General features: G+C 43.8%; 1 protein-coding gene across 1 annotated transcript in view; it reads right to left on the minus strand.

The window, feature by feature from the left end:
- Positions 1–5,612: 5,612 nt before the first annotated feature.
- DOK1 (docking protein 1) overlaps positions 5,613–12,656 on the minus strand; it is a 63,687-nt gene continuing 56,643 nt past the window's right edge. Inside the window, exons 4-5 of the mRNA XM_075261530.1 lie at positions 10,941–11,113; positions 5,613–7,232 (exon numbers count right to left, since the gene is read on the minus strand). Of these exons, the coding sequence (XP_075117631.1) occupies positions 5,976–7,232; positions 10,941–11,113 (1,430 nt within the window). The 3' untranslated portion in view covers positions 5,613–5,975. The remainder of the gene's footprint in view (positions 7,233–10,940; positions 11,114–12,656) is intronic.

Here is a 12,656-nt window from a genome sequence, read left to right on the forward strand (position 1 = left end):
AATGTAATACTGTATACCATGGTTCTATACCGTACACTATGTAAATAATACCGTACACCATGGTAATATAATACCGTACACCATGGAAGTAATGTAATACTGTATACCATGGTACTATACCGTACACCATGGAAGTAATGTAATACTGTATACCATGGTTCTATACCGTACACCATGTAAATAATACTGTACACCATGTAAATAATACCGTACACCATGGAAGTAATGTAATACTGTATACCATGGTTCTATACCGTACACTATGTAAATAATACCGTACACCATGGAAGTAATGTAATACTGTATACCATGGTTCTATACCGTACACTATGTAAATAATACCGTACACCATGGAAGTAATGTAATACTGTATACCATGGTTCTATACCGTACACCATGGTAATATAATACCGTACACCATGGAAGTAATGTAATACTGTATACCATGGTACTATACCGTACACCATGTAAATAATACCGTACACCATGGAAATAATGTAATACTGTATACCATGGTACTATACCGTACACCATGTAAATAATACCGTACACCATGGAAGTAATGTAATACTGTATACCATGGTTCTATACCATACACTATGTAAATAATACCATACACCATGGTAATATAATACCGTACACCATGGAAGTAATGTAATACTGTATACCATGGTACTATACCATACACCATGTAAATAATACCGTACGCCATGGAAGTAATGTAATACTGTATACCATGGTACTATACCGTACACCATGTAAATAATACCGTACACCATGGAAGTAATGTAATACTGTATACCATGGTTCTATACTGTACACCATGTAAATAATACCGTACACCATGGAAGTAATGTAATACTGTATACCATGGTACTATACCGTACACTATGTAAATAATACCGTACACCATGGAAGTAATGTAATACTGTATACCATGGTACTATACCGTACACCATGTAAATAATACTGTACACCATGGTAATATAATACCGTACACCATGGAAATAATGTAATACTGTATATCATGGTACTATACCGTACACCATGTAAATAATACCGTACACCATGGAAGTAATGTAATACTGTATACCATGGTTCTATACCATACACTATGTAAATAATACCATACACCATGGTAATATAATACCGTACAACATGGAAGTAATGTAATACTGTATACCATGGTACTATACCATACACCATGTAAATAATACCGTACACCATGGAAGTAATGTAATACTGTATACCATGGTTCTATACCGTACACTATGTAAATAATACCGTACACCATGGAAATATAATACCATACACCATGGAAGTAATGTAATACTGTATACCATGGTACTATACCGTACACCATGTAAATAATACCGTACACCATGGAAATAATGTAATACTGTATACCATGGTTCTATACCGTACACTATGTAAATAATACCGTACACCATGTAAATAATACCGTACACCATGGAAGTAATGTAATACTGTATACCATGGTACTATACCGTACACCATGTAAATAATACCGTACACCATGGAAGTAATGTAATACTGTATACCATGGTTCTATACCGTACACTATGTAAATAATACCGTACACCATGTAAATAATACCGTACACCATGGAAGTAATGTAATACTGTATACCATGGTTCTATACCGTACACTATGTAAATAATACCGTACACCATGGAAATATAATACCGTACACCATGGAAGTAATGTAATACTGTATACCATGGTACTATACCGTACACCATGTAAATAATACCGTACACCATGGAAGTAATGTAATACTGTATACCATGGTTCTATACCGTACACCATGTAAATACCGTACACCATGGAAGTAATGTAATACTGTATACCATGGTTCTATACCGTACACCATATAAATAATACCGTACACCATGGAAGTAATGTAATACTGTATACCATGGCACTATACCGTACACTATGTAAATAATACCGTACACCATGGAAATATAATACCGTACACCATGGAAGTAATGTAATACTGTATACCATGGTACTATACCGTACACCATGTAAATAATACCGTACACCATGGAAGTAATGTAATACTGTATACCATGGTTCTATACCGTACACCATGTAAATACCGTACACCATGGAAGTAATGTAATACTGTATACCATGGTTCTATACCGTACACCATGTAAATAATACCGTACACATGGAAGTAATGTAATACTGTATACCATGGCACTATACCGTACACTATGTAAATAATACTGTACACCATGGAAGTAATGTAATACTGTATACCATGGTACTATATCGTACACCATGTAAATAATACCGTACACCATGGAAGTAATGTAATACTGTATACTATGGTTCTATACCATACACTATGTAAATACCGTACACTATGTAAATAATACCGTACACCATGGAAGTAATGTAATACTGTATACCATGGTACTATACCGTACACCATGTAAATAATACCGTACGCCATGGTGATATAATACCGTACACCATGGAAGTAATGTAATACTGTATACCATGGTTCTATACCGTACACTATGTAAATAATACCGTACACCATGGTAATATAATACCGTACACCATGGAAGTAATGTAATGCTGTATACCATGGTACTATACCGTACACCATGTAAATAATACCGTACACCATGGAAGTAATGTAATACTGTATACCATGGTTCTATACCGTACACCATGTAAATACCGTACACCATGGAAGTAATGTAATACTGTATACCATGGCACTATACCGTACACCATGTAAATAATACCGTACACCATGGAAGTAATGTAATACTGTATACCATGGTTCTATACCATACACTATGTAAATAATACCATACACCATGGTAATATAATACCGTACACCATGGAAGTAATGTAATACTGTATACCATGGTTCTATACCGTACACCATGTAAATACCGTACACCATGGAAATAATGTAATACTGTATATCATGGTACTATACCGTACACCATGTAAATAATACCGTACACCATGGAAGTAATGTAATACTGTATACCATGGTTCTATACCATACACTATGTAAATAATACCATACACCATGGTAATATAATACCGTACACTATGGAAGTAATGTAATACTGTATACCATGGTACTATACCATACACCATGTAAATAATACCGTACACCATGGAAGTAATGTAATACTGTATACCATGGTTCTATACCATACACTATGTAAATAATACCGTACACCATGGAAGTAATGTAATACTGTATACCATGGTACTATATCGTACACCATGTAAATAATACCGTACACCATGGAAGTAATGTAATACTGTATACCATGGTTCTATACCGTACACCATATAAATAATACCGTACACCATGGAAGTAATGTAATACTGTATACCATGGCACTATACCGTACACTATGTAAATAATACCGTACACCATGGAAATATAATACCGTACACCATGGAAGTAATGTAATACTGTATACCATGGTACTATACCGTACACCATGTAAATAATACCGTACACCATGGAAGTAATGTAATACTGTATACCATGGTTCTATACCGTACACCATGTAAATACCGTACACCATGGAAGTAATGTAATACTGTATACCATGGTACTATACCGTACACCATGTAAATAATACCGTACGCCATGGTAATATAATACCGTACACCATGGAAGTAATGTAATACTGTATACCATGGTTCTATACCGTACACTATGTAAATAATACCATACACCATGGAAGTAATGTTATACTGTATACCATGGCACTATACCGTACACTATGTAAATAATACTGTACACCATGGAAGTAATGTAATACTGTATACCATGGTACTATATCGTACACCATGTAAATAATACCGTACACCATGGAAGTAATGTAATACTGTATACTATGGTTCTATACCATACACTATGTAAATACCGTACACTATGTAAATAATACCGTACACCATGGAAGTAATGTAATACTGTATACCATGGTACTATACCGTACACCATGTAAATAATACCGTACGCCATGGTAATATAATACCGTACACCATGGAAGTAATATAATACTGTATACCATGGTACTATACCGTACACTATGTAAATAATACCATACACCATGGTGATATAATACCGTACACCATGGAAGTAATGTAATACTGTATACCATGGTTCTATACCGTACACTATGTAAATAATACCGTACACCATGGTAATATAATACCGTTCACCATGGAAGTAATGTAATGCTGTATACCATGGTACTATACCGTACACCATGTAAATAATACCGTACACCATGGAAGTAATGTAATACTGTATACCATGGTTCTATACCGTACACCATGTAAATACCGTACACCATGGAAGTAATGTAATACTGTATACCATGGTTCTATACTGTACACCATGTAAATAATACCGTACACCATGGAAGTAATGTAATACTGTATACCATGGTACTATACCGTACACCATGTAAATAATACCGTACACCATGGAAGTAATGTAATACTGTATACCATGGCACTATACCGTACACTATGTAAATAATACTGTACACCATGGAAGTAATGTAATACTGTATACCATGGTACTATACCGTACACCATGTAAATAATACCGTACACCATGGAAGTAATGTAATACTGTATACTATGGTTCTATACCATACACTATGTAAATACCGTACACCATGTAAATAATACCGTACACCATGGAAGTAATGTAATACTATATACCATGGTTCTATACCGTAGACCATGTAAATAATACCGTACACCATGGAAGTAATGTAATACTGTATACTATGGTTCTATACCATACACTATGTAAATAATACCGTACACCATGAAAGTAATGTAATACTACACACCACCATGGAATTAATGGTGCTCTAAAATAACTAATTATCATCATTAACTTGAGTGTAGAAACACCCGACTAGCCATGTGGCGGTGACTATGACTGGGCCCCAGTAATGTGCTGGTGAGCCGCCTGTATCACACGTCAGTATCACACGTCAGCTATAAATAACCTGTCACACACCCGGCCTCAGGAAGTGCTGAGCGCTGTCGGGCCCATCGTGTTCAGGAAACATCCTCCATGTGTGCTCGAGCCGTCACGTATGGCAGAGCTCACCAGGGCCCCCACAATAATGCCCCTACCAGACCCCAGTTGTGGCTATCCTGCAGCTGACCTCTAATCCTAGTCTAGATGAGGCCACACGAATGTTCCCTTAGAGAGGTGACCCTATCATCCTGCTTGTCCCGGCCTCCACTTTAGTGGCTTTTCAGCAGCTGACTGGCATTGTGCAGTTCCTAGATCTAGCAGTACATGGTGAGGGGTCAGTCTGTGGCCTGGATGTTCTCTATATATACCCAGCCAGGCCCTTTACACCCATGCGGTATATCTGAGGACATTACGTAGGCTCGGAGACCATCAGTAGTTGGTATTGTCACCTCACACACGGCTGCGGCACACAATAACGCTTCTAGGAGACAGACACGGACATAGAGTAAGGTTCTCCTATAGGAATAGCTCGGCCCTATACCGTACACGTGGCTCATTAGAACACAACTATTTATTGAATGGATTAGACAAGTGCCCAATATCAGCCTGGCAGTGTCTCATGGCTGGGGCGGCGCACCACTAGAGGTACAGTGTATATGACATTCAGGCAGCAATCCCAGATCAGTCATGGCAGGGCTCTTGACTCCTGGACCATCTCTGTCCGTCCACACTCCAGGTAATGGCACAAGACCCTTACTCAGATCTGGAGATACCATGGATGTAGATCATACATCTGTGTCCTCCACCTTCTTAGCCGAATGTTTTCATGAACAGCAGCTTTCTATCAACCATCTCCCTTTTTGTGCCTACAACCTCTATGAACAGCAAATGGAGCCTGGTCATGGGAGTGACGGCCCCAAGATTAGAAGAATGGATATACTGAACGTTCTTATCACAAGACCCCCATATCCTCATAAATCAGATCACCAGACGCTTCCTTTTCTGGAGGAGCCACCTCGGGAGCCAGTGTTGGGGCAGTCGTCACGTTGTCCACATCCTGCTGGGCCTCAGGACTTGGCTGAGATTTAGTTGGTGGTGTCCCAGGTTGTAGTTTAGTCAGCAGTGGGAGAGGTGGTGTGGACTGTGGTTTGGGCGGCAGGGGTGGGGTGGGTTTTGGTTTGGCTTCCTTAGTCCCTACAGTCCCTGTTTTGATCACTTGACTATAGATGGGTTCTGCGTTTCCATTGTTGTTGTTGTTGTTGTTGACCTGTAGGACGTGAGCTGGACCTGAGACTCTTTCAGTCTCCTCTTCTTTTCCAGGTGCTTTTGGGAGAGGTTTTCCTTGAGGCTTTGGGGCTGGAATTGGTTTAGGACCAGTTATTTTACGTGGGTGACTGCGTTTACCTGGAAAGTTTGGTACAGAGTAGTCATCAGAGTTGGGATTGTATGGAAACTCATAGCCCACCTTTTCATCATTGGCTTGCTTTCTCCAGGCTGCAGACTCTGTTTGTACCTCCGAGTATAATTCAAGGGGGTTACAGGATTGCGCTATACCCTCGGGCTCGTCATAAATGTGTTCTTCACATCCTCTTTGAAGTTTCGGGTGTGCACTGCTCCCTCCTCCCACAACTTCATAGCCAACATGTTCATAGAGGTCGGAGTAGAGAGGCGAGGCAGCAGGTTTCACCTTCGGTAATCTCATATCTTGACCGGACACGCTATCCACAGGATCTGAATAAAGGGGATCAAAATGAGGACTTGTCCCCTTGACAGAATCTTTGGGCTCAGAATAAACCATCATGTGCTCTGTATCCCCAGAATGGCAGCTCAGAGAGCGGGATATTGGAGAGCGCGGGGGAGTGCTGGTCTTCCCAGGTATGGCACCCAAAGACGAAGGGTCAACCAGGTGCTGGGTCTGAAGAGGTTTGGCTGATGGCAGATTGGGGAGAGCTCTGCCTTTAAGAGACTTCTCCTCTGCATCCTTTCTAGCTTGGACATCAGAACCACCCGAGTCAGAACCCAGTGAGGTGTTATCTGCGAGGGGCTCCTGAGGGTCCAGGGTGGGGTAGCTGAGACGATTTTCTGGGCCTTGCTGAGCTCGGATAGAGCTTTCCACTTTCTGAAAAATCTCATGACCTTGTGAGGTCTCAAAGGTAAAATTTCCAGGACCTGATTGACATCTTCTGCCAGCTTCGAAGGAGAACATGACCTAAAGGAATAAAGTAGAAGATTACTGGAAAGACTATCAGGATAGAACAAGAAAAGCCTGTTCCTTACAAGGTCATAAAATTCAGTAAATCTAACCTCAGATGAAGAACATCACAAACATAATCCACCAGGTCACTCAAGAGGCCAGAAGATGCCCACGAATGAGTGCCAGACACAGCAAGGGAGTCCGGGAGAGCTGAGGGAGGGCGAGTATCAGTGTTAATATTTTCTGGACCTCCCCTTATTATACTCCATTACAACTCATTACAAACTAGTTCCATCATCTCTACTTATAACCCGACCCAGACTGCTGGGCAGCAGAGAGACTCTAAGATCATTGCTGATGTCTTTCCTCCTTGGCATAGTATCATCACGTGCCTATATGCTCCAGACCAGCAAACTACAAAAACTTCTCCTTTGGAAGCAGCATAGACTTCATTATTACCTTATGGAATCTGTTGTGCGATATTCATCATCTGAGGTTGTTTTTATTATGTCCTTCTATGTAATTCATAAAAGGTGGACACTGAACGTCTAGGACTACAGAGCGATCAGACATGGGATCCATGCCTCATATACACTGCACTAACAGCTATTCATCTATTACTAGTGACAACCGCCTGTATATATCATGTCTGAGAGGTAGTCACAGCCCCGCCCCCTGTTACTGACAACCAGCTGTATATATCATGTCTGAGAGGTAGTCACAGCCCCGCCCCCTGTTACTGACAACCAGCCTGTATATATCATGTCTGAGAGGTAGTCACAGCCCCGCCCCCTGTTACTGACAACCAGCTGTATATATCATGTCTGAGAGGTAGTCACAGCCCCGCCCCCTGTTACTGACATCACCGATATAATGACATGTGATCAGACATGAGATCCACCCCCACAGCTATTCATCTATTACTAGTGACAACCGCCTGTATATACCATGTCTGAGAGGTAGTCACAGCCCCGCCCCCTGTTACTGACAACCAGCTGTATATATCATGTCTGAGAGGTAGTCACAGCCCCGCCCCCTGTTACTGACATCACCGATATAATGACATGTGATCAGACATGAGATCCGCCCCCTTATACTACAGTTCAGCTATTCATCTATTACTAGTGACAACTGCCTGTATATGTCTCAGAGCCCCGCCCCCTGCTACTGACATCACTGTATAGACACTGCCTGAGCTGAGGACACTGTATAGAGGCTGCCTGAGCTGAGGACACTGTATAGAGGCTGCCTGAGCTGAGAACACTGTATAGACACTGCCTGAGCTGAGGACACTGTATAGAGGCTGCCTGAGCTGAGAACACTGTATAGACACTGCCTGAGCTGAAGACACTGTATAGAGGCTGTCTGAGTTGAGGACACTGTATAGACGCTGCCTGAGCTGGGGACACTGTATAGACGCTGCCTGAGCTGGGGGACACTGTATAGATGCTGCCTGAGCTGAGGACACTGTATAGAGGCTGCCTGAGCTGAGGACACTGTATAGATGCTGCCTGAGCTGAGGACACTGTATAGACGCTGCCTGAGCTGAGGACACTGCATAGAGGCTGCCTGAGCTGAGGACACTGTATAGAGGCTGCCTGAGCTGAGGACACTGTATAGAGGCTGCCTGAGCTGAGGACACTGTATAGAGGCTGCCTGAGCTGAGAACACTGTATAGACACTGCCTGAGCTGAAGACACTGTATAGAGGCTGCCTGAGCTGAGAACACTGTATAGACGCTGCCTGAGCTGAGAACACTGTATAGAGGCTGCCTGAGCTGAGGACACTGCATAGAGGCTGCCTGAGCTGAGGACACTGTATAGAGGCTGCCTAAGCTGAGGACACTGTACAGAGGCTGCCTGAGCTGAGGACACTGTACAGAGGCTGCCTGAGCTGAGGACATTGTATAGAGGCTGCCTGAGCTGAGGACACTGTATAGACGCTGCCTGAGCTGAGGACACTGTATAGAGGCTGCCTGAGCTGGGGGACACTGTATAGAGGCTGCCTGAGCAGGGGGACACTGTATAGAGGCTGCCTGAGCAGGGGGACACTGTACAGACGCTGCCTGAGCTGGGGGACACTGTATAGAGGCTGCCTGAGCTGGGGGACACTGTATAGATGCTGCCTGAGCTGAGGACACTGTATAGAGGCTGCCTGAGCTGAGGACACTGTATAGAGGCTGCCTGAGCTGAGGACACTGTATAGAGGCTGCCTGAGCTGGGGGACACTGTATAGAGGCTGCCTGAGCTGGGGGACACTGCATAGAGGCTGCCTGAGCTGAGAACACTGTATAGACACTGCCTGAGCTGAGGACACTGTATAGAGGCTGCCTGAGCTGGGGACACTGTATAGAGGCTGCCTGAGCTGAGGACACTGTATAGAGGCTGCCTGAGCTGAGGACACTGTATAGAGGCTGCCTGAGCTGGGGGACACTGTATAGAGGCTGCCTGAGCTGGGGGACACTGTATAGACGCTGCCTGAGCTGAGGACACTGTATAGACGCTGCCTGAGCTGAGGACACTGTATAGAGGCTGCCTGAGCAGGGGGACACTGTATAGAGGCTGCCTGAGCTGGGGGACACTGTATAGAGGCTGCCTGAGCAGGGGGACACTGTATAGAGGCTGCCTGAGCTGGGGGACACTGTATAGAGGCTGCCTGAGCAGGGGGACACTGTATAGAGGCTGCCTGAGCTGAGGACACTGTATAGAGGCTGCCTGAGCTGAGGACACTGTATAGAGGCTGCCTGAGCAGGGGGACACTGTATAGAGGCTGCCTGAGCTGAGGACACTGTATAGAGGCTGCCTGAGCTGAGGACACTGTATAGAGGCTGCCTGAGCTGGGGGACACTGTATAGAGGCTGCCTGAGCTGAGGACACTGTATAGAGGCTGCCTGAGCTGAGGACACTGCATAGAGGCTGCCTGAGCTGGGGGACACTGTATAGACGCTGCCTGAGCTGTGGACACTGTATAGACGCTGCCTGAGCTGGGGGACACTGTATAGACGCTGCCTGAGCTGGGGGACACTGTATAGAGGCTGCCTGAGCTGAGGACACTGTATAGAGGCTGCCTGAGCTGGGGGACACTGTATAGAGGCTACCTGAGCTGAGGACACTGTATAGAGGCTGCCTGAGCAGGGGGACACTGTATAGAGGCTGCCTGAGCTGGGGGACACTGTATAGAGGCTGCCTGAGCTGAGGACACTGCATAGAGGCTGCCTGAGCTGGGGGACACTGTATAGACGCTGCCTGAGCTGTGGACACTGTATAGAGGCTGCCTGAGCTGGGGGACACTGTATAGACGCTGCCTTAGCTGGGGGACACTGTATAGAGGCTGCCTGAGCTGGGGGACACTGTATAGAGGCTGCCTGAGCTGGGGGACACTGTATAGAGGCTGCCTGAGCTGAGGACACTGTATAGAGGCTGCCTGAGCTGAGGACACTGTATAGAGGCTGCCTGAGCTGGGGGACACTGTATAGAGGCTGCCTGAGCTGGGGGACACTGTATAGAGGCTGCCTGAGCTGAGGACACTGCATAGAGGCTGCCTGAGCTGGGGGACACTGTATAGAGGCTGCCTGAGCTGGGGGACACTGTATAGAGGCTGCCTCAGCAGGGGACACTGTGTAGACAGTGCTGGGATTAAGACTATTATACAGACTAACCCTGGTGTTTTTGGTGCGTCTATGAAGGTCCTTCGAAGTGTTGCAGCCGTCCTTTGACTCCTTACCTTGTCTCTTCCGTATCTCCGTAGCAGTTTGTAAGGCCAGGAATATAAGGCTTCCTTGGTGTTTGGATCTTTTAATATCAAGTTGTCAGTTTCAGCTCTCAGGATGTAATTTCCACGAAGGGAGCAACGCTCTGCAGCTTCTGTCCTCTGCACTGTAACCCAGTATTCTGACACTGCAAGAGGACAATCAGGTCAATCCTACTAATGTTAGAAATGTGATAGCTTGTGTGTTTGGATGTTTGTTACTCAATCACATAAACCACTCAGCGGATTTGGATGAGATTTGCCCCATAGATACTCTGTAACCTGGAGTAACACATCGGCTACTTTGTATCCCGGTGAATGACATGGCTTCACTACTGTTCTGGATTTATGGTCACATACTATATTACATGCCCCATAGATACTCTGTAACCTGGAGTAACACATCGGCTACTTTGTATCCCGGTGAATGACATGGCTTCACTACTGTTCTGGATTTATGGTCGCATACTATATTACATGTCCCATAGATACTCTGTAACCTGGAGTAACACATCGGCTACTTTGTATCCCGGTACATGACATGGCTTCACTACTGTTCTGGATTTATGGTCACATACTATATTACATGCCCCATAGATACTCTGTAACCTGGAGTAACACATCGGCTACTTTGTATCCCGGTGAATGACATGGCTTCACTACTGTTCTGGATTTATGGTCACATACTATATTACATGCCCCATAGATACTCTGTAACCTGGAGTAACACATCGGCTACTTTGTATCCCGGTGAATGACATGGCTTCACTACTGTTCTGGATTTATGGTCGCATACTATATTACATGTCCCATAGATACTCTGTAACCTGGAGTAACACATCGGCTACTTTGTATCCCGGTACATGACATGGCTTCACTACTGTTCTGGATTTATGGTCACATACTATATTACATGCCCCATAGATACTCTGTAACCTGGAGTAACACATCGGCTACTTTGTATCCCGGTGAATGACATGGCTTCACTACTGTTCTGGATTTATGGTCGCATACTATATTACATGCCCCATAGATACTCTGTAACCTGGAGTAACACATCGGCTACTTTGTATCCTGGTAAATGACATGGCTTCACTACTATTCTGGATTTATGGTCACATACTATATTACATGTCCCATAGATACTCTGTAACCTGGAGTAACACATCGGCTACTTTCTATCCCAGTAAATGACATGGCTTCACTACTGTTCTGGATTTATGGTCGCATACTATATTACATGTCCCATAGATACTCTGTAACCTGGAGTAACACATCGGCTACTTTGTATCCCGGTACATGACATGGCTTCACTACTGTTCTGGATTTATGGTCGCATACTATATTACATGCCCCATAGATACTCTGTAACCTGGAGTAACACATCGGCTACTTTGTATCCCGGTGAATGACATGGCTTCACTACTGTTCTGGATTTATGGTCACATACTATATTACATGTTCCATAGATACTCTGTAACCTGGAGTAACACATCGGCTACTTTGTATCCCGGTGAATGACATGGCTTCACTACTGTTCTGGATTTATGGTCACATACTATATTACATGTTCCATAGATACTCTGTAACCTGGAGTAACACATCGGCTACTTTCTATCCCAGTAAATGACATGGCTTCACTACTGTTCTGGATTTATGGTCGCATACTATATTACATGTCCCATAGATACT

Source organism: Leptodactylus fuscus, unplaced genomic scaffold (genome assembly GCF_031893055.1).
Source record: "Leptodactylus fuscus isolate aLepFus1 unplaced genomic scaffold, aLepFus1.hap2 HAP2_SCAFFOLD_184, whole genome shotgun sequence".
NCBI lineage: Eukaryota > Metazoa > Chordata > Amphibia > Anura > Leptodactylidae > Leptodactylus > Leptodactylus fuscus.